At 48.0% G+C, this 23,031-nt stretch overlaps 2 protein-coding genes across 2 annotated transcripts in view; one reads left to right on the forward strand and one right to left on the reverse strand.

Annotated features, from left to right (window-relative positions):
- The window catches only part of POLE4 (DNA polymerase epsilon 4, accessory subunit), a 75,278-nt gene extending 65,456 nt beyond the window's left edge, over positions 1-9,822 (forward strand). Inside the window, exons 7-11 of the transcript XR_004624972.1 lie at positions 2,117-2,231; positions 3,240-3,828; positions 4,269-4,408; positions 4,567-4,826; positions 9,639-9,822. The gene's annotated coding sequence lies outside the window, so the exon portion shown is untranslated. The remainder of the gene's footprint in view (positions 1-2,116; positions 2,232-3,239; positions 3,829-4,268; positions 4,409-4,566; positions 4,827-9,638) is intronic.
- TACR1 (tachykinin receptor 1) overlaps positions 9,177-23,031 on the reverse strand; it is a 141,734-nt gene continuing 127,879 nt past the window's right edge. The window contains exons 3-5 of the mRNA XM_034659427.1: positions 12,807-12,957; positions 10,945-11,141; positions 9,177-9,504 (exon numbers count right to left, since the gene is read on the reverse strand). Coding sequence (XP_034515318.1) covers positions 9,213-9,504; positions 10,945-11,141; positions 12,807-12,957 — 640 coding nt within the window. The 3' untranslated portion in view covers positions 9,177-9,212. The remainder of the gene's footprint in view (positions 9,505-10,944; positions 11,142-12,806; positions 12,958-23,031) is intronic.

Genomic DNA, 23,031 nt, shown 5'->3' on the forward strand with positions numbered 1-23,031 from the left:
GGTTGCTGGAAGATGGTAAGTTACATTGTGTTGGAGGGACAGTTTTGGAATGCTGGAAGGAAACACCAGGAATGGGGGCTCAGACAGAGCAGAGGCAAAAAGTGGATTGAGTTGTAACCCCCTCTTACATCTCCTCCCATGGTCGCCCTCCCCTTTGTGGCATTGACCCCAGGGCCTTGCTCCCAACTACCTGCTTAAGCCCAGTTCTTTGAGAGCCTACCTTGACTAAGTGAGGCAAGACTGTGTGTTAGGAACCCCCTCCATTCACCTACTTATAATCCATTCTTTTCTTTTAAAACCCCTCCTCATTGACTTTCCAATCTTTTTTCTGTTTAGGTTTTGACCTGCCCAGCGGCTCCAGGCCCACCTGCATCACAATCACTGACATACTTGTTAAAATGCAGATCTACTAGGTCAGGATCTCTGGGAATGAGGCGAGGAATCTAGCTCTTGATAAACCCCCTAAGTGATTTTTTTTATAATATTTTTTCTTATTATATTATGTTAGTCACCATACAGTACATCCCTGGTTTTTGATGTAAAGTTCCATGATTCATTAGTTGCGTATGCCCATTAGGGTTTAAAACAATTGACTTGTTCCCTCCAGTTTTCAACTTCCTACTTCCTTTTCTTGGGGATTGAACTCACCTTTCTTTCATGACTCAGTGATCTGTGGGCAATGATCTGGTTCAGGCTGGCCCCAGGACACCCTTCCTTTGTGCACCATTCCCATGGCCAGTCCAGCAGTCCCCACCCTTACCTACAATACCTAGGTGAGTCTGGCCTTACAGATGGGACACAGATTTTTTAAGTTGTTAATTCTAAACATAAGATAATATGCTTCCCAGTGACATTTATCTTTCTAAAAGAAGGATGTATCCTCCAGGGAAATGCATATCTAGGGAATTCTGTGCACCCAAGACCAAATGTGCCAAGATTAATTACAGCTGGAAATCCTTGATAAGCAGTCTTCAAATCAGAGTTAGAACCTGGTCATACACATATCCTGCCTAATTGTAAAAATGACTACAGAGCATAGGACAATTTACCCCTTAAAATGTTTTTCTGATGGTTTGATGGGGCTAGGGAAGTTTGCTGCTCCTGGAAACACCCTATCTTGAATTAGCATTTTGGCGGTGTGTATGGGCAGTCCTTCCAGCCTGGGCTGTGGAACCTTTAAGAGGAGAGAGGCCTAGGGATATGAGGAGGAATGAAGGAGACAGCAGGGGGTCTTGCCCCAGACCTGGGACTTGGTGATTGGGCTCCTCTGAGAGTCAGTTCTGGCTGGATCTCCAACAAGTTACTCTGTATGCCCCACTGTTCTCCTGGTAAATTACGGACAGTAATATTGATTTCATGGCCTGTGAAGATGAAATCTGCTGAGGCGCATGAAGTATTTGGCACAGGAGATCTAGAGCATAATACTTGTTATCACTGTTGTCATCGTCTGTATTATTACATCTGAGGTGGGAGAGGGAAGGAAGCAATTCTACTTTTTAAATCTTCAAACTTACCTAGGAGCACACGTTTCTGCTTTCACTCACATGCTCTTTTTCTCTATCAAACAAGGACCTGGGGGATATCTTCTTCTGTGCCCCATTCTCCCGCAACATTTTGTAAACAGATGCGACCCAGGGAGCATGAACACCCAGGGCCAAAGGGTTTCCAGCATGAGGGAGCTGTGTAGAAAAGGGCAAGGGCTCTTCACTCATCCTGCCTTGGTGATAGCTGGGGAATGTGCAGAACCTCAGTGTCATCTTCTTTTTGAGAAATCAGCCGGCAGAGTCGTTTCTGGTTCAGGCCATGGGAGCCTGCAGCCAGGGCAGCAAGAGAGGTGTCCCAGAACACACAGCTACAGGGGTCTGTTCCATTCTGCCTAGTCCAGTCACGAGGATTTACGCACCGTCCCTTAGGAGATACGGGGACTGAATTCTGCCCTGGAAATCTACAAAAAGATTCAGGACAGTCATCTGGTAGGCGTAAGAAGCTGCTGGGGCTTGATGCTTCTGAGCCAGGGTGTCCAGCTCCAAATCCAAGGCCATTGTAAATGGAAGCCAAGAGTGGCCCCGAGAAGCCTAAAGTACCTGATGCAAAATAAATGCTTCCTGTCCCCCAGGTTTGCCCTAGATGGGCAACTGAGCCTGCCCAGCGGCACCTTGGCATCAGCAGCAGCAGCAGAAGCAGAGAACCTTATTATTTCTCGAAGAGAGGACCTTGCATGGCATCTCTAGGTAGGCTGCTGGGAGCCTGGGCCCTGTACTCTGCATACCCCTGGGTGGTGGGCATAGCCGTCCACTCCTCTGCATCCTACCATGATGACAACTCCAAGGGAGCATTAGGAGCATCATGGGACATCTGGGAGTTGGCAGAAATCCTACCATGATGACAACTCCAAGGGAGCATTAGGACCTCATGGGACATCTGGGAGTTGGCAGAATGCACACCGTGATTAGGAATGTGGGATCTTCAGATCAGAGATGGGAGAAGAGGAAGGGCATAAGGAGTCTATTGTGGAGCCCTACCATTGGCTCCCATGATCAGATAGGGAGTTTTCCTTGTGGGAACAGAAGCACAAGTGACTATATGTCCATCATGACAAGTCCCTATTTCCAGGCCTTGTGTCTTCTAATATGTGTCTTCCTGTCTTCAAATCTATAACCCAAATAATGCCCAGGCACAGGAAAATTGTGCTCACGGCATTGACTCCTAGGCCACTTCAAAGCAAGCACCCTGCCAGCTGGCAGAGCGCTTTTTAAAAATAGAGCATTTTTATAGAGTCCTCCAGAGGGCAGCAGAGAGCAGTCCTGAGGCACCAATGTGGAATTTGGCGAGAGGTGGTACTAGAGGTGGTGGCGGTCACATTCCACTGGGCCTGCGAGGGACTGGCTTTTGACTTGGGAGGATTTGCAATTAACAGCAGAAAGGGGGATGCATCGGACCCTAAAAAGTAAGGGTGTCCATTAGATACAAGAAAACTTGGGAGGTTTTGGAAGTGAGCCATTGCCACGGGCAAACGTTGCCTGTGAGTGATTGTGTCTGCGTGTTGCCACTCAGGAGAACGCTGAGCTTAAGACTTCATGATCTTTTAGTGACATTTGAGGAGGTGTGGCTTCGAGTGTGCTTTCTAACGTCTTTGTTTTGACATTCCTCCCACTGGGCTATAGTGAACATCTGTCTACCCCTCTGGACTTGAGAGCAGGGACCAAGAGCTATTGAAATTTGTATTTTCAACTCCCCAGCAGGGCACCTTCGACATCCTGGTTGTCAGGCGAATGTTTGGTGGATGAAGTTGAATTATCAGCTGCCAAATCTTTATAGGTATAAAATAAGCTGAAAAGACCTGCTTCCCTTTTTGAGACAGTGTTTCGGCTGTCCCCAGATTTCTGAGGTCAAAACAGAACCGTGCTCATCATCAGCTGTCACAGCGTCTCTTTTTGACCATCTGGACCAATTCAGGTGCTGCTGTCTTTGAGAAATAGTTATCACCCTGTGGGACTCTTCGGCCAGAGCAAGTACTCCTCCAGGTGGTGGTTAGGGAACAAGAGGGCAATGGGCGTGGATCGGCGAGGAGCCACCAAATCCCCAAGGAACATGCACTGCCTTCCCCTTCTCCCTCCATTCTGGCCAGTGGTCTCTTCACGCATTAATGTTCTCCAAATCCGTACACTGGCATGGCTTGGAACCGATGGTGCTGGAATCCAGCAGCCTTCCGGAGTTTGCTGTTCTCCCCTCCTGGCCTGGAGGCCGGATCTGCGAGGGCAGCTGCCTCTAAGTGTAGGGACGAACTCAGGAGTCCTGCGCTGAAAGCAGCTCAATCCAGGAGAGTGGGTGAGTGGGAGGTGGGGTTAGGGGATGAAGGGGAAGTGTGGGTGGGTGGTACACGGGGCAGGCAAGGAGGGATTTGGGTAGATGGGAAAGCAGATTTCTGAGGGATGGGTGCTCTCACTATTGCACTGAATCCTCTCTTTATCGATGACTGCCCCGGGAAGGCGTCCAGGGTTGTGGCGTTAAAACCTAGAGATTTCAGCAGGAAGCGTGTCAGGAGGAGAGAACAAAAGGAAACTGGAAATAAAAAGTGGCAGAAAGAGAGAAAGGATGCGTGTGCATGCAATGCAGGGGACCTGGCTTTGAATCTGCCTGCGTGAAAATATCTGAAGCTGGGGGGACATATGTGGCCAAGGTGCCGTGGGAGAGAGACAGGGCCCGACAGCCGCCCATCCAGTCACGTCAGTGCTGGTGACCATTCGTCCCTTGCTTCTACTCAGCAGCCTTCTCTCCTTGCTGGCTGTGCTGCTGCTCGAGAGGAAGGCCAGGAGCAAACATCGCAACCCCTAGGATTAGGTGCTTGGGAGATAGGCCCTTCCGCGGCCTCAGTCCCCTTGCTCCCCGTTTCCTCAGCTGAGTCCAGGTAAATGATGGTGTCTCAGAACACCTGTGGGGGTCCGGAAAGCAGTTTCTACAGGCAGATGCTCCCCTCCCCTTTGAAGATGGGTGAGAGGAACATGCTTGGGGTGTCCCCCACCCCGCCCACCTCTGCTTGGGGTTCTCACTGAAATCCCCCCTCAGGTTGCAGAGCTGAGGAGATCTGCTCACTCGTGGACGCCTTCATGACGCGTACCCTCTGCAGAAGGGATGGGGGCGCATTACCAATGGCGCCGCCGCTCCGGAGGCTAAGCATCTGCGGGGCATCTGCAGGCTGCATGTGCCCCACCCCGGGACGAAATGAAATGTCTTTGCCTTTCCCCAGGAAGAGCCATACTCTGCAGCTGGCGTGACTTGTTTGCCCACAGCTCAGCTAACACATATTCCTCGTTTCATGGAGACGGGTGAGCATACCCCTTAACCCTGAATTTGGTGTTTTTACTGCCACAAACATCTTTAACGATGTTTTTCAGCTTTAGTTCATCTGGGCTTCTGGGGTGAATCATGATTTTGTGCCAAAGCGGTTTCCAGTTTCTCAGCAGCTGCTCCGGGTTCTCAAGGCTGACTATACTGGTCACTGTGTCTGAGGGTCTCAAGGCTGCTCGCCCCTGTCCTACGAACAATTTCATTTCTCTCCTCAGGAGAATAGAGGGTGGATGATTTCTTTGGGAAGATTCAGGTTTTGCATGTCTTATTACACACACATGGACACACACACACGCATGTGCAATGTCTTACATGTGACTTGTGGAAATCTGGAAGGGGTCTGTGGATCCCTTGAAGTTTATACAAGAATATTGGTTAAAGATGCTTTAGTTTACATGGAAACATTTTTATTATTTGTGTCTGATATCAGTATATTGGGTAACTTTCCATATTCTCCTCAAAACTCCCTCTTTCAAATGCCTTTACAACCTTTGTCACTACGCGTCCGCTGACGGCTGCCCACTGCTCTGTTGAGGGGGGTGCCTGACAGGTGAGGTGGTACAGGTGGCGCCAGGAAGTAGGAGGCAGGTTGCCAAGGCTCACAGACATTACCATTACAGTTTCAAATTCTACCAATGCTTTCCTGACATGTGTTTTTAAACACAGGGGCTGGACCAAAGCTCTGGTGGCAGTCATGGGGGTCCCAGCTCTCATGTCCCTTCAAAAGAGAACTGAGCGTTGTCAGCTGATAGCCCCCAGCTGCAGTGCCTCAGGACTCACTGCAGGGCTCTCCTCAGAGAGTTCCCAGCCAGTGACTACCCATGGCAAGGGGGCCAGGCCTGGACATTTCTGCCACTGTGGGGCTTCCCTATGAGCAAACTTTGATATTGGGGCCAGCTGAGGCTCTCACCCCATGGTGAGAGCTGCACCAAAGTCTGAGGCTCTTCCTGCCCATGCTCCCCACCCCCTTTCATCACAGGGTTCAGATCTGTGCCTGCTCCTGCGTCTTCTTTCCCTATCTTTCCCAGGTGTCCCCCCAGTAAATCTCTTTTTTTTTTTTTTTTTAAGATTTTATTTATTGGACAGAGATAGAGACAGCCAGCGAGAGAGGGAACACAAGCAGGGGGAGTGGGAGAGGAAGAAGCAGGCTCATAGCAGAGGAGCCTGATGTGGGGCTCGATCCCAGAACACCAGGATCACGCCCTGAGCTGAAGGCAGACGCTTAACCGCTGTGCCACCCAGGCGCCCCCCCCCAGTAAATCTCTTGCACTTCTAACTCTGTCTTGGTGTCTGTCCTGGGAGGACCTGCATGGGCACAGCTCTGTTCACAGGTGACATTGTTGGTCACTTCGCCCAATACCACTTTCTCTTCCCAGATCCCCACCTGCAAACAGCTCCCACCACTTGCCAACACTGTTTTGTCACGGAGTTAAGTTTGTTGAGTGTTGGGTTCCATCCTTCTGGCTATGCAAGTTAGTGGGGTTCATGATACCACCCCATTCAGCATCCTATAGGATCCTGAGGTGCCCTGGAGATGAGACAGAGTCATGAGAGAGTCAAACACATACTTTATTTATGAATGGAAGTTCTTTCCAGGACCCTGGGCTGGATAACAGAAACCTCAGGAATGAACCCTGTCCACTTACACAACTCTTCTCTAAAACCAGGTCAATGAGGTCAGCTCCTTAGTTCTCTTTTCCCAGGAGTCCTCTTAGTCCTTCCAAAAGAAAGGACATTCCAGTGTGTCTTTGAACTCTGGTGGGGGTGAGGAGGACAAGGATTCCTGCTCTTCAGTCCCTCCCAGAAAGGTCTCCCACTCACCCCTCAATTACTGTGGTCTGATTGTGAGTCTATGATATGTATCAGCTCTTCTCTGTGACAGAATGAAGAGGAGAGATTGGCACAATACAAGTAACATATTGACAGCAACTGGATCCCACATTTTGGAAGTAACATAACAAAGATGGCCCCATGATGTCCTATATTCTATTATTACTGAACAGTATACCAAGGAAAAAATGCTCAGAAGATAAACACAGGGTGACACATTGCTCTACGAATGAGACCCATGCACGGTCAAATCATGGTGTTTCTCACACATGGGAGCTGACAACATTTTTATAAGTTCAATGGGCATTGGATGGTGGGTCAGAGGAAGGCTTGCTGGGCCTTCAGCAGGGATGTTCTGCCATATTTGAACCAGCCACAACCATCCAATATTCTCCCTTATTATGTGCAGTGATGATACTGTCCAACCACATCCTTTCAGTTACCTTGGACTTACTGGTGGCTCCCTTTGCAACATCTCAGAGAACTCATTGCAAAAGGCTCTCTGAAGGTCCCAGCCTTTTGCAGTGTGGGTCTTTAGAATCCTGGGAAGAATGTGCTTCTCAGCTGCCTCCATGCCTGATGGGCAGTCTGGACCCACTAGGACAGGTGAGTTAGCCACAGCCAGTCTGGTAGTTTCCTCAAGAGTGGGAGGAGTTTTGTGTCCCCAGCTCAGGGCGAAGCGCAGAGCAGGTACTCAACAAATCCTTGTTGAATTCAACCCTCGCTTCTTCAATAGAAAAGATGTTTCCAATTCTTTGACACTTTCTTCTTAGGTATGTCTCAAATCATGCTGGTTCCTTACATACCCCTCTGGAGTAAATAATCCACGCACGGTACAGTTCTTTATTGGAAGTATGACTAATGCTTTGGGCATTGATTTTTTTCCCCTTAAATAATGTCTTTCATTCATATATCTGCGCTGAGCTGGTTTTATTTAGTTTATTTAATCCTTCCCATGCTGCTTTGCAGAATATGGCTCTTGGGTTGTTCTGGCTTATACTGTTGCTATACAGCTTCCCCAGGCCTCCAAATGGCCTGGGAGGGTTCTAGCCGGCTGGTAAAGGCTGTAAAGCCCGTGGGCAGCATTGGTCTCCCTCAACCCCGTGGATGCAGCGCAGGTGTGTCCATTCTTCAAACCACAAAGAGGACATTTATGGATGGTACACAAGACCTCTGCTTTTAGCTACGTCTGGACAAAACACAAATCTGGGAGACAAAGACTGCGTGCTCATCTGCTGGACACCTCAAAGCTCTAGTGAGATAGGATTAAATTCATGGCTCTTGATAGACTGACTGTCCTGTGGGGTGGGTGGGTCATCCCACCCTTATAGACAGGTGGCCAGTAAAGCCATGGGGGCACGAAGGGGAGAGAGAGAATCGGAAGGGATGATACAAGGTGGCCTTTTCCCACAAGTGGGGCTGTAGGGAGTAGCCTCCTTGCTCACTGGATGTCTGAGCACATACCTTATGCTGGTAGAAAGCTAAGACTGCATTAGTGTCCCTGTCCTAAGATACCCCAAAAGGCCAGGGCAGGAAGTCCATGTGTTTATCTTCCCTGATGGCATCTTCAGCCGTGGGACTTGGCCTGTTGACATCTGATGGAGAGATGAAGTCCTCTGCTCTGTCAAAGAGCAAGATGTTCCAGAAGAAGGAAAGTACTTGTGATTTTAGGATTAATCAGAGAACGTTTGATATGGATATTGACACATTTTAGCAGTTGCTACTCTCCAGGAATGGGGTGTTAAGTCACTAGACCTGCTATTCCTATTCTTTTTGAGACCACAAATTTTGGGGAAAACAAACAAAAATATTTAAGTTACCTCGTTCAGCCCCATGGTTTTACAAATAAGGACAGAGGCTCAGATAGACTAAGTATGGCACAGGCCTCCCGACTCATGGTCTGTAGCTGACATTAGCCGGCATCAGTGGACATATTCTGCCATACGGTTGCTCAGGACAGTCCCTAGGGACATAATGCAGATGAACCTGAGGTTCTCAATCTCAGGATGTTTCAATGCACTGAAATATTGAGGTGCCTAAAGGAAGGCATCCATGCCTCCTTTTCACAGTTGCTTAGAAGACAGAGTTAAATCTTTCCTTCAGATTTTACATAGTTCCTTCTTTTGTTCACCCTGTCAAGTGAAGGTTGATATGAGGTTGACGTAAAGACCAGCGAAAGGCGGATTATCTGCACATGACTGAGGACAGCTTCACCGAAGTAAGACAGGGGCTCCAGGATTCCTCCTGGAATGAGCCCACACACACAACCAAAGTTACTGTTAGAATTATGGCATGGATTGCAGGGAAAATCAAGTCCAAACTTGCCATTTTACAAGCTCAGAGAAGTTCATGGATTTGCCTTGGGTCACACAGCATGGGGGATGACAAAGTCATAGAAGAATCTGGTTTTTTTTTTTTTCCACAAGCCCCAATGTGAGGGTGTTTCTGATGGTTTCTAGATAAAGGCATTATCCATGCATGGAGTGAAGCAAGACACAGATGGCGGGCGGCGGCCCCCGCTGAGGACACGTGGTCTAGGAGAGCATGTTGGAGTAGAAGCTGAAGCTCTCTGTCATGGTCTTGGAGTCGCTGCGAGAGGAGCCATTGGAGGCCAGGTCTAGGGAAGAGGGTATGGTCTTGGGACCCTCCTCCAGCTCCTCCTCGTGGGCCCCCACCACGGTGGAGATGGTGGTCTCCAGGCGACTGACCTTATACACGCTGCCCTGGGTTTGGAGGTAGCGGGTGGATTTCATTTCGAGCCCCTCGTAGTCGCCGGCACTGATAAAGGGGCAGCACCGGAAGGCATGCTTGAAGCCCAGACGGAACCTGGCGAGAGAGCAGATGGAGAGGTGACCCTCGGGGACAGCCTGTTCCCAGAGGGCGTTCCCACCACTGTCTCAGGTCTTTCACATGTGGGCATACCCGAGCGTGACTCTCTCTTGCTGGTTTTTGTATCGCAGCCGGAGCCATTAAGGCCAAAACGACCTGAAGGCCAGTCATGAAGGCACAATCCAGGACTAGACCCCAGGCTCATGTGAAGTGGCTGTGTTGACTGAGGGTGACCCCTGAACCCTGCTGCCTCCATCAGCGCCACCTCAGCCCATGCTGGATCGATTCAAGATGAATAAAAACGTTTACCAAGTGTTTGCTCAGTACTGTGCTCGTCACCGTGCAGGAAAGCCTCACATCAGGACTCCTTTCTCTCAAGGAGCCCGCTGACCGAGGCTCACTTCAGTCACATCCCTTCCATGTGCCTCAGTTTCCCTGTTTGATAAACTGGGAGAATCAGCCTTTACTTAAAGACATACTGGGGTATTTAACCCAAGAGCATTTAGGCTGGTCATCAGGCTCTTTGAAGGAGATTGAATCTGTGAGTTAAACTGATAGCATTTGGACATGTTCAAGAGAATGGCTGCCACTAAATTCACAGCATCTGGGTGTCTCATTCACAGAAGCAGTCTACAGGCTGATGACTAAAAGCTATAAAGACTGGGACAAACATTTTATTCCTCCCCCTACCCTGGCCCTGCTTCCTTTCCCAGCTGACAGACTGAGCTGCCTCTTGGGGACTCTGCGCACAGACCTGAATTCCCCATTGCTGGCCGCTGTTCCTGATGGGCTCTTACTTGTCCAAGGTTGGCTTCTTCTGTGGGGACAGCTCTCCTGACCGGTGTGGCCAAGTCAGGGATGCATGTCCCTGTCCTGCCAGAACTGCCGGAGGAGACTGGGGAAAGCTGCCCAGATTGTATGTTGGGATGGGAAGAGGAAAGTGAGAGACCAGTGAAGGGAAAAGATGCCCCGTGGAGAAAGGTATTCTGGGGCTATCAGCCTCTCCGTGTGTGCGTGCCTCTGACTCCCTCTCTCTCCTCTGCACGCACAGCCCCCCGTGCGTGGATCCATCAGGCAGACTGAGCAAACTCACAGGCTGTGACCTGGATCCAGCTTGCACACCTCTTTGTGTGCATCAGTCAGAAGTTTTTTTTAATGTGCACCCCACCCCACCCCACTAACTTAGTTGCCAGTGTTCAAAAGTCAGAAGACCTCACACAAAAATAAGGATTTCTGGTTCTTGGAAAATAAAAAAAATCCACTTCGGGTTTGTAATCCTGCAGCAAAAATTAGTAGGGATTGAGTAGTGTGGCCATTTTTTGCTGCAGTCCCTACCACTCCCTCTTGTCTCACAGAGGTTCTGCTCATTTCGGTTGGACACTAACAGAGACAGATGATCTTCTGCCCCTGGAGAGAGTGTGGGGGATGAGGGCCCACCTGTCGTTGAGGCAGCAGTAGATGATGGGGTTGTACATGGTGGAGCTCATGGCCAGCCACATGATAGCCAGGTAGACCTGCTGAATGAACTTCTCCAGGTAGAGGTCAGGGTTGATGTAGGGCAGGAGGAAGAAGATGTGGAAGGGCAGCCAGCAGATGGCAAAGGTGCATACCACGACGATCATCATCTTGACCACCTGGCAAGAGGGTGAGGCAGCTGAGACCACCGGCACATCCACCTCTTCTCATGGTTACGTTCCCTCTTCTCCCACCCCCTCGCCACACACAGGGCGTTACGGACTGGGAAGTATTGATAATAACTTTCGAGGAGGAGGAAGGACCACTTATATGCGGTACGAAGGGACTCTGATTATGTCAGCAGTTCTCAGAGTGTGGCTCCGGGACCAGCTTCGTAACATCATTTGGGAACTTGTCAGAAATGTGAATTCTGGGACCTCATCCCACACTTACAGAATCAGAAATGCTGGGGGTGAAACCCAGAATTCTGCATCTGACAAACCCTTTGGATGATTCTGAGATACACTTGTGTTTGAGAACCTCTGTGTTACATCATCCTTCTGGGTGGTGACTGGAGAAGCCGAGGGAGGACAGACCCAGGGGAATGGGTGTTCAGGGGGAGAGATCCAGAAAGGGGGAGGGGGTGGGAGAACGGAGGGCCAGGGCAGTATCTCGGCAAGGAAGGGGAAGGGAGGGATCTGGACATCTGCAGCTAGGGAGAACCAGATGGTTAAAGGGGATTTAAAAGGTTTTTATGAATAGTGGATGATGTAACCTATCCCTTTTTATCCCCATGAAATCTTCAGAGAAAATCTAACCAACATCCGCACAATGAAATACTATGTAAAGAAGTACGAAGAGAGAAAAAAATGAGAAAGCTCTTGATATATTGGTTTTCGAAGATACTGTGGATAATGTTTAGCAAAAAAAAGTGAGGGGAAGAAGTGTGTATTTATTGTGTAAAAAAGAAAAGAATATATATTTATTTGGCTTATAAATGCAATATAATATCTGGAAGGATTAATAACAAATAACAGTGGTTACCATTGTGTGTGTGTGCACGCGCACGTGCACACTTGTGCATTTGGGAACCGGGTAGATGGAAGACCTAGAAAGGACGGAGCCCTTTCATGGTAAGACTCCATTAATCTTTGGACTTTTAATTTTGAAATAATTAAGACTCCCAAGGACTTGCAACAGTAGTACCGAGAGTTCCCAGGTACCTCCAGCGAGCTCGTCTTATAGGTGATTAATGAGGAAATCAACACTAGCACAGCACTATGAACTCAATTTCAGGCTGTATTTGGATTTTGCCAGTTTTGGCACGTACTCATTCTTTTTTGGTGTATAGTTCTATGAAATTGTGTCACATGGATAGATGGTGAAAACCCCACCACAATCAGGACACAGACCTGACCCATCACCACAACGAAACTTATTCTTGCTACCCTTTCCTAGGCAGACTCTCCCCCCAGTATAACCCGTGGCAACCCCTAGTCTGTTCTCCATCACTAATTTTGTTCCTTTTGATACTTTTTGATGTTTGAATCAAGCGAATCTATTATTTTGCCAAACTCTAATAATAAAAGAGGGCTTAATAGCTCTTCACTGCTTTTGTAGTTAAATGTGTGTGTGTGTGTGCACGTTAACAGCTTGACAGGTTGCCAAGTACTCTCAAGGCAAGAAAGAAGTGGCTCCTGCCTGTACAGGGAGGCCCAGGTTACAAAGACAATGAAGAAAGATCTCTTTCCTCCCCCGCCCCACATCCCCTCTGCTCCCCTCCACAGACCCAGGGATGTTTTGTGCCTGCGCCAGGGTGGGTCAGGTGCTGCTTGCTCTCTTACCTTGCGCTTGGCAGAGACCTGCTCGTGGTAACGGTCAGATGAGTCCCCAGGGATCTCGCTGGCCCACAGTGTGATTCCCACCACGGTGTACGCATAGCCGATCACCAGCAAGGGGAGGAAGTAGATCAGCACAGTCACGCAGATGTGGTACCTGCCACAAGGAGCATGGGAGGGCGGTCAAGGCTTGACAACTACCTTTCTCAGCATTTGGATGGTAAGGCACAGCCCAGGGAGACTTGCCGCCTGCACTGAATGGTTGGGTGACACATGAATGGATAAACTAGAGAAAGAAAATCTCTTCAGCCTATGTCTTTCTTGTGGACTCTTTCCATAATAAGGATTCCTGTTGAGATTGAAGAGAACAACAAACATTGATGAAAGAGAACTGAATCCATTATATACCTATGACAATTTTAGTTGATAGTAAGTTCAATATTCCTTATACTCTCCCTCCAAAATAATGCAACCTGAGGCTGCATTAATAGAAGTATAGTCTCTAGAGTGCTGGAGGTGGTTGTACCACTTGGTTTATACCAGTCAGATGACATTTAGGCTCAGTTTTGGCGCAGGAGTGTGGACCAACTTGTACATTCAGATGAGAACCACCAGACGGTTGGTGAGCTCTCATCCATTCTGCATGACAAGTGGATTCACAGGTATAAGAATAATTAGGTTGGAGGAGAGAGATTAAACTTATCTTAGAACTAGGATCAGTGGGTGAAAGCCACAAAGCATAAGCCGCTTCTAAGCCTGGCCCTTAAAAATCTATCTCCAGGTGGAAGCTTCCCAGGTCTCTTGAGTTACAGCTTGCAGGCCAGATACCAACTGACTTGAGTTTGACTGGAACATGGGCAGGAAAGAAACCTTTGCCGTGTTAAACCACTGAGGTTTGTTACAACAGCATACCTTACCCTATTCTGTTTAAGGCAAGGGTCTAAGTAGGACACTCAAATAATTTTTTTTTGAATTTTGAGAAAGGATATTTTTCTCAGGGAGCCCTTGACATGTCTGGCTAGTTGTAGCCCTTTTCTCTTGATGTGAGGCTCAGTCTCCTAATAGTAATAAGCATAGTGGGAACAGCTACTATTTTGGGGAGATCACTTTAGATTACTGTGCTAATAATAACATTAATGATGGTATTCATAGCAGAAAGACTAGTTAGATTTTATTTAGTGAAGGGCACAACGCCAAGCCAAGCACTTAACTCCATTATTCTTATTTGATCCTGAAAATGAATGATTAGGTAGCTACTATCATAATCCCATTTTGTAGATGAGGAAACGGAAGTTCAGAAATTAACTTTCCCAAATTCACAGCTGCTGCAAAGAGGAGCTGGGATAAGGCGGTGGGACTGTGACCCCAGAACCAGCTTTTTGTCCCTGGAGGAAAGTCACCTCTTTCTCTGGTATTTCCTTCCGCTCTGTTGATGCTTATTGTCCGAAATGACTGTCTCCCCGATGAGGAAAACCCACTTCTTCGCGTCACTCCCCCCCCTTCTCGGTACTCTGTTTCAGTCGCTTTTTTGCCCCACAGTCGTACTACTTCTTCAGCCCCCTCTGAGTATGAGACTTTGTGACGTGAAGACACTCGAGGAGCTCTTAAGGAATCCTCCACAGATTCGGCCAAGTAGGGTGCTGGGCACGTCCGTTTTGTGCAGACAGGCTGCTCCGGCCCCGTCAGGCTGTTCGGGTGCCTCTCAGTTGTCACCTCCTCCGGAGGCCCCGGGTTCTCCAGCCACCAGAGCCGTGAGCACACGCTGAGTTCCTTGCCTGATTCAGCCTCTCCTCCTGCTCGCTGTAGTGGCCACTGGGAGATTTGGGGGCACAGAGACCCTGGGAACCTCCAGGCTGCACCTGCTTCTCCTACCTGGAAGACTAGTCCATTATGCAGACCGACACTTGGCTGGGGAGCAAAACACATCAGCTGAGCTTTGTGAGCCAGCGCCTCAGAGCGCAGAGCATCCCCGTGGGGGTCAGGGGCATGACGGGAGGACCTTGCAGTCATCACCTGTGCTCCTTACCCTGGACCAGTGGCTCCCAAACTTGAGCTGGCTTCGGAATCACCTGGGGGGCTTGTTCTAACACAAAGGGCTGGACCATGCCTCGACTTTCCCACTTAGCTGGCCTGGGGCGCGCCTGAGAATCTGCATTTATTTTATTTTTTATTTATTATTTTTAAAAGATTTTATGTATTTATTTGAGAGAAAGAGAGCATGAGCAGGGGGAAGAGGCAGAAGGAGAGGGACAAGAAGACCTCCCGTTGAGCAGGGAGCCTGCCATGGGGCTCCATCCCAGGACCCTGAGAACGTGACCTGAGCCAAAGTCAGAGGGTTAACCAGCTGAGCCACCCAGGCGCCCCCTGAGAATCTGCATTTATGACAAATTCCCAGGCCATGCTGCTGGTCCAGGTTCAGACTTTGAGAAACACTGTCCTAAACTACGGTTCTCAAGCCCAAAGTCATGAGAATCACCAGGGGAGCTTTTAAAATGATCTGTGCTCAGAGACGCACATTTAATTGGCCTTGAGTGTAGAAGCAGGAAACCACAGTTGAGAAAATTCTCCAAGTTATTCTGGCACTTGGTTAGCACTAAGAAGCACTGTTTCAGGTCCATTGTCTGCAAGCCTGTTGGAACCCCATTGTTTGAGATTTATGACTTCACTAAAGTGTGTGTTAACCATATTTTTTAGTTTCTGTATCTGGTGCTTTGAGGCCTGGGCCTTGCTGACCTGGAAAGGACCTTCCCTCCTTGTGCTAGTTGATGGCTAGAGATAAGGCGTGCTGGTGTGACTTTCATATGCAAACTAACCAACCCAGGGCCCAACCCCCGACCCTCCTGTTTTCTCAGGGCTCTTGCACTGTGGGATGCTATCCCGGCTGCCATGGTCACCTCAGGGCCACCTCGGGCAGTCAGGGGCGCAGAACCCACGGAAATGATTCAAACTAGCCAATTCTAAGCCTGTTTACCCTGCCTCACCCATTCCTTCTCTGGAACACACAATAAAGTCTTTCCTGAAGTCCCCCCATGTTCTCTCTCTGCCTGTGGCCCTGTGTGGCACGCCTGCCCCTTCGTCCTGGGAACTATGAGTAATAAATTATCTTTTCAATGGCAATCATATCCTCATCCGTTGGCCTCACCATACCTGAATAGAAAATAAAACTTAAACTTTAAAACAGTGCCCTTTGGAAAATCACAGATCAGATCAGACCATTAGGAAAATGCTAAGCTGAATCAGTAAACATAACTTATCAGACTCCTTTTTTTCCCCCAAGTAAGCTCCATGCCCAGCGTGGAGTCCAGTGCGGGGCTTGAACTCACAACACTGAGATCAAGACCTGAGCTGAGATCAAGAGCCAGGCACTTAACCGATTGAGCCACCCAGGAGCCCCCAGGCTCTTTTTCTTATTTTTAAAGAAGGAAAGGTAATTTTCTTATTTATTTGTAAACAACAAAAAGTATGGACTTAATTTCAGTTAAAAAGTATTATCATCAGGCAGAGCATTAACTTGTCCATTCTAGAACAGGGATAATGAAGAACAACATGGAAATATGACTCAGCGATTCCACTTGTAGATAGATGTATACCCAGAAGATGTGGAAACGGGAACTCAAATACTTGTGCACTGATGTTCATAGCAGCGCTATTCACCATGGCCCAAATGTGGAAATAACCCAAATGTCCCTCAGAATTTGAGTGGATAAACCAAATGTGGTATGTACTTAATGATGGAATATTATTCAGCCATAAAAAGGAATGAACGTGGATGAACCTTGCAGACATTATGTTAAGTGAATAAGCCAGACACAGGAGGAAAAATATTGTATGATTCCACTTATATGAAAAATCTAGAATAGGCAAATTCATAAAGACAGAAAGTGAAATAGAGGTTGTCAGGGGCTGAGAGGAGGGGGTGGGATAACAGGTACAGAATCAGGGATAATGGAAAAGTTCTGAAAATGGATTGTGGTGATGTTTGCCACAATACCGTGAATGTATACTGGTAAATTTTGTTATATATATTTTATTGCAATAAACTTAATTTAAAAAATCCATTAAGAACATTCTAGCAGAGCTGGGGTCTTTAGGTCTCCAAATGCACAGTCTTCCGCTCCCTCCAGGAACTTCTCAACAGCCTCCCTCCCCAAAATCATAAAAAAACCAAATCCACCTGTAGGTTTGATTCTTGGATGGGATTAAAGGTTAAATGCATCCCTCTAAACCTTGCTCGGATAAAACCCCTTTTACATAGAAATTGCAAATACTCAATTTAAACAATATCTAAGTTATCAAAACTTCTAAATGGCTCTCAGTCAAATGAATGAAACTCCATCAGTAGAAAATATGAAAATAAATACATTTCTCCCATCTTGACCCTTTCTTGGAGAAATTTTATCATATCCTTGTAGTTAATTGGAGATAATCCTGTTTTATAATTTTTTGCCAAAGTCATTGTTTTAGAGCGCTGGCCAATGGAACCTGGTGTGATCTTATTACATGTGGCTCCACGCTATTGTTTGGCTCTCAACTCTGATATTCCCTAGGTTCCTGCCAGGCCGGGTTTTATCGGCTCTCAGAATGAATATCTGCCTTGGGAGAAGAGGAGAGGGGTCAGGGATGTATCAGGCGTGAGTCAGAGAGAGGACCAGGAGTGACAGCAAGGGGCTGTGGCAGCAGGGATGGCTTGGCTGCCTTCCTGCTTGATGAGATATGTGCATGGACTCGAATCATTAAATTCTGTCGGTGGACTTACCGGTACTCAGAAGGCAGCTGCACGCAAACATTGTGTCTTTGTTCCCTCCTGGTCACTCCTCTAAGCAGCACATTTTACAGGATAAACTTGCTGAATACAGACTGTGTCACCCCAATCCTGCAGATTCGCCTGTCCTTAATGCCTTAATGCTCACTAATCCAGGTTTACTAATGTCTCACTATCTGGAGTCACCTCGTTGTTCAAGCACCAACAGTGCCAGTCTCTGAAATAATCCCCAGCATTTGAAATCAGATACGTGGGTGTATTAAATAGTACCCAGTGCATCTGCTAATGCCCTTCATGGAGGCTCTAGGAGCCCTGAGGTCAGGGCAGGGCTCTGGGGTTCCTGCTTTCACTCTAACCAGCAGCTCTGCTTTGCTGGGTTTATGTGTGACTGTCTGTGGGTGATGCTGTTTGGTGGTGGTGCTGGGAGCTTTCAGCTGTAACAGAAAAGCTGATGAGCGCTGATGTCATCCTAACCCTTATCCAACCCATTAACCCTCTCCGCGCTTTCCATACCATGTAATCAGCCACTTCTTGAATACCCCCTGTGACGTGCCCCTCGCTGGTCATAAAGCCAGCTCCATCAGCGATACCTGGGGCTTGTGAGAGGTACGGACTCTCCTCCCCTGCCCCGGATGGGCCAAATCAGAATGTGTATTTTCACCAGACTCCCAGGTGGTTCATGCACGAGTTCAGGTTTGAAGCACACAGCTCTCCATCTTGGCTGCACCTTGAAATCACCTGGGGAGCGCTGAAAAATTCCAGGGCGTGGATCCCACCCTCAGCTGGTGAGTGAAGACTGGCCTTCAGGGCAGCCTGGGCCTCGGAGTCTCAGAAGCTCCCACGTGGTTCTCCTCGCAGCTGGGGCTGACAGTCATTGTCCTGGAGCCTCCTGCTGCTGGCAGCTGTGGGCGGAGGCAGTTCCTCAAGCTTTCACTACTCCATCCTCTGTCCCGGGCAACACGCTGAGTCTGCCTCCTGGGATGGTCCAGCAAGCCTGAGGTGACCAGAAGCACGCCTGTCCCCGGAGCCCTCTCTGCATCCCAGACTTGTGGGGCCACCCCTCGTTGGACACGAGCTGAGTAACCCCCCTCCTGCCCTTCCTCCAGCAGCCCTCAGGCTCTCGCTTCTCAGAGCACAGTGCTGGGTGCCTGGTTGACTTCTTCCTTCCTTCCAAAAAATTGTCTTCTTTGCAGATAAGTGTGGTTTCTTTGTAGTAAAAGAAAGAAAAATCCATATATCTCTTGGTTCACTTTCACTTCTAGGTATTAGACCAAATCCCAGAGCCCCTCGCAGCCCTCTTGGAGGCAGATGGAAATGACAATCTACTAATTCATAAGTTCTGCAAGTGTTTATTCCGCACCTACGACATGCCCGACCCTGTGTGAAGGGTCCAAGCCTCGGGTCTCATCACCAGAAGCTCAGTCTGCGGGGGACACAGAGAAGGGCCAAGGAATGTGACGTGGGAAGTGATGGATGGTGGTTACCTCTTTAGGCGGAGTGGAGACACTGAGCAAGGTGTCAGAGGCCTTTATACATATATATGAAATATAAAAAATATATACACATATCAACAATTTAAAAAATTACCCTGAATACAGTAGGCATTTGTTCCTAAGTGCATGGAGAGGAATGGGAATGCAGAAGTGAGGCTCTCGACCAAGCTGATCATGGAAGCTTCCTGGAGGAGGTGTGCTTGGCCAGGCCCTGATAAATCTGCAGGAAGTGGGCACTGCAGGGAGGGAAAACAGCAAGGGCACAGGCACCGACGGAGATCTTGGCACAGTGTGGTGCTGTGCTGTGATTCGGACTGAATGGAACGTGGCCCTGTGAGGACGCATCAGGAGACTTGGCCAGAAAGGTAGACAGAGGTCAAATCATGAAGGGCATTTTATGACAGGCTGGAGAGTTTATTATGTATTCTGAAGCTGATGGGAAACCATGAAATGGCTCTAAACAGGGAGTGCCACGATCAGATGCTTGTGCTCTGGCCACGGCAGGGCTTGGATGAAAGCACATCAGGCCTGAGGCACCAGCCTTTAGGATGCTGGGCAGGGATCCAGGCTGGAGGTGACAATGGCCTGAGCTAGAGCATGGCAGGATGGGGAGTCAGGGAAGGCTCCAAGGGGTGCTGTGGCTGGAAGGAAAAGCTGGTGGGCTTGGTGGCCAATGGGTCAATTTTTGCCGGCTTTCTGGCCTGGGTGAATGAGGGAGAGTGAGGCCAACTGTTGCTGGTATGGGGACTGTGGAGGAGGAGTGGGCTTGCGGCGGGGAGGTCGGCAAGTTGACGTTTTGGACATGCTGATCGTCAGGCAGGCAGCTGGACATCTGAATCTGGCTGGAGCTAGACCAGAACGCCTGGATGGAGATTAGATTTGGAGCCCTTGGGTGTCCCCAAACCCTGAGAAGATGAGGGGATACTGGGGAGAAAGGAGAGTGGGAGTGAGCCCAGGGCAGGAGGGGAGAAGGATGGGGAGGGAAGGGAGGGGAGAGTCCAGGGGCTGGTGGAGCCTGCCTGGGAGGGCAGGGGGTGGGATGAGGACTGGAACTTGCTCTGTGGTTTTGGAAATAGGAGGTGAAGAGCAGAGTCAGTTTTTTCCAGGCTGTCAGTGAAGGCTAGAGCAGGTGGGCTCGCTGATGGGGAGTGAGGGAGTGGGGGCAGTGGGTGGAGACTCCATTCCTAAAATGTTGGGTCATGAAAGGGAGGGGAGGGCAGGGGCCAAAGGAAGCCATCTATGTGTTGTTTGACAAGGCAGGGGATAATGAAGCCCCAAGTACCCTCCCCTGCTTGTGAACAGTCTACCCTGGGTTACAGTCGTGTGATACATGTCCTTCTCCCTGTTCTTCAGAGAGGGGCTAGGATCAAACCTCCATCGACTATATCCCGCCATTAACTCGGGGCAGAAATGCCCCCAAGTCAGCCTCTTTTAGGATGTGCTTTGACCAATTAAGGCAGATGCTCAAGTGAATTCACTGAATTCATGGAAAGATTGGGTTCACCAAATTCCTACCCCCGAGTGGTCCTGCCTTCTGGAGGCAGTCGCTCAGGTCCTGCCAGTGAACGAGACAGGAAACAAAGCACATTTCTTCTGCAGTCACTGTCCAAACCACACAAGTCAGAATTTTGATGTGTTCCTCTCCAGGCTACTTTTTATATTTTATCTGCTTCATTAGATGCTATGGTCCTTGGTGGCAGAGCCCAGCAGTGTTCCTCTTTAATCACCCTTGCAGAACTGGCACCAAGGAAATGCTTCATAGAAAGAGAGCATCTCAGGCTTGGAAGGACATTAGAATGCTCACCTGCTCCATCCCCACACCCAGCAAGGGGTGTGTCTAGCACCACTCTTGAGGAGTGTGTCTAGCATCTGCCTAAATGCGTGTCCTGCAGGCACAGAGCCTGGAGGCCTGAATATTTCCGACATCTTCATTTTTTAATCAGTAGTTTCCTTGTTGCAAGCACTATATATTCGTTGTGGATTTGAAAATACAGGCAAGGGTTAAAAGAAAACCTTTAGGAGGTGCCTGGGTGGCTCAGTTGGTAAGCGTCCAACTCTTGCCTTTGGCGAGAAACATGATCTCCTGGGTTGTGAGATGGAGTGGGCCCACGGGGCTCTTCCGCGCTCAGTGGGGAGTCTGCTTGACGATTCTCTCCCTCTGCTCCTCCCCATCACATGCGCAGGCCCTCTCTCCATCGAAAATAAAAAAATCTTAAAAAAAAGAAAAACTTTAGAAGTTCCTATAATTCCATGACCTTGAAATAAGTTTTAATAAAATTGACTAACGTCTTCCTATACCTATATGCACACGCACACTCATATCTATACATAAATAAGTGTATTTTATATTAACTCAAAAGTAACACTGTGTCACAGTTCTCTTTTTATGTCAATAAATATATTTCTATAACAACGTTTCTCATGGGTGTGATGATGTCCCGTTTTATGGAGGTACATGTATATTCAGCCAGTCTTCTAATTGGGACATTTGTGTTATTTACTATGTTTTGATATTTAACCAATACTGTAATTAACATCTTCAATACATGTCTTTGCTCTCATTCTTTTTTTTTTTTAACGATTTTATTTATTTATTTGATAGAGACAGAGACAGCCAGCGAGAGAAGGAACACAAGCAGGGGGAGTGGGAGAGGAAGAAGCAGGGCTCATAGTGGAGGAGCCTGATGTGGGGCTCGATCCCATAACGCCGGGATCACGCCCTGAGCCGAAGGCAGACGCTTAACCGCTGTGTCACCCAGGTGCCCCGCCCCTTTGCTCTCATTCTTATTTCCCAAGGATTAATTCACCAGAATTAAGTGTTCTTAAAGGTTTGATATATGTTGTCACTTTTCAGAAAATATCTGCCGATTTACGCCCCCCATGGCCTCTGGGCTTTCCCTTTTCCCTGCCCAGCAGCACTGGGCATTAGTAAGTCTTCTAGTCTTTGACAACATGAGAGTTGACTTTTAATATTCTTGATTCATTATACATTGAAATTTTATAATTATGCTTTTTGTCACTGTCATTTCTTCTTTTCCAAACTGACTGCTTGTATAATTTGCTTGATTTTACACTGGGGTATTCATACGGTCCTTACTAATTTGTGAGAACTCTTTATGGCTTCTATCATATTATACTTAGAATTGCCTTTCCAATACCAAAATCATGAAAATATTCACTCATACTTTCTTCCAGTTCACTTATTTGATTATTTTCATTGTAACTATTCAGTCCATCAGGGATTTATTTTGGTAAGTATTATGACAAAAGGCTCCACATTGCTTTCTTCAGTGATTCCTTGGCTCTGTTTGGGGATTTTGCTCTGTTTCCTTGATCTGTCTTTCTCTCTTTCTGGTGTCATCTCCACACTCTCAATTTTTGTGGCTTTGTAGTGTATCTTTTCTCCATGACAGTAATCTCTCATACTATTTTACTCAGTTCTCCAAAATAAAATATCTCCAGACCTTCACATTTCTTAAGAAGACGGTCAGGGGATAGTTTCAGTTATTTGCAGCCAGATTTTCAGCTTTCCAGAAGATATGACATGGCAAATTCATTGGCCCCATCCGTACCCTTGCTCTCATGATGTCCTGGTTTCAGATTTTTTCTTGGTCAGCTCTCTCAGACAAGAGAACAAAAGAGGATGTGTTGCCAGGAATCGCTCTGGAGTTTGGAAATCCTCTAACAAGAGATAAGTAAACAATGGACTCCAACAGCTCCCTTACCCACACCCCTCCTCCTTCCAGTTTGCTCAGGGGCAGAATGGGAATGGGGTAGAGAAGGGAAGATAATACTCCTACCTGAAATTTTCACTGGCTTCTATCTTAAAGAAAAACATAAACCCTGAATTCCAAAGCTTCTGCACACTTCCCAATGCTGAGAGAAGAGAATAAATCAGATGGCCCTTGGTTTGGCTAAGGACTTTATTGTGTTTGGGGACAAGAAAAGATAGGCCAGAAGCTTAATTTGAGGTAGG

Source organism: Ailuropoda melanoleuca, chromosome 4 (assembly GCF_002007445.2).
Source record: "Ailuropoda melanoleuca isolate Jingjing chromosome 4, ASM200744v2, whole genome shotgun sequence".
NCBI lineage: Eukaryota > Metazoa > Chordata > Mammalia > Carnivora > Ursidae > Ailuropoda > Ailuropoda melanoleuca.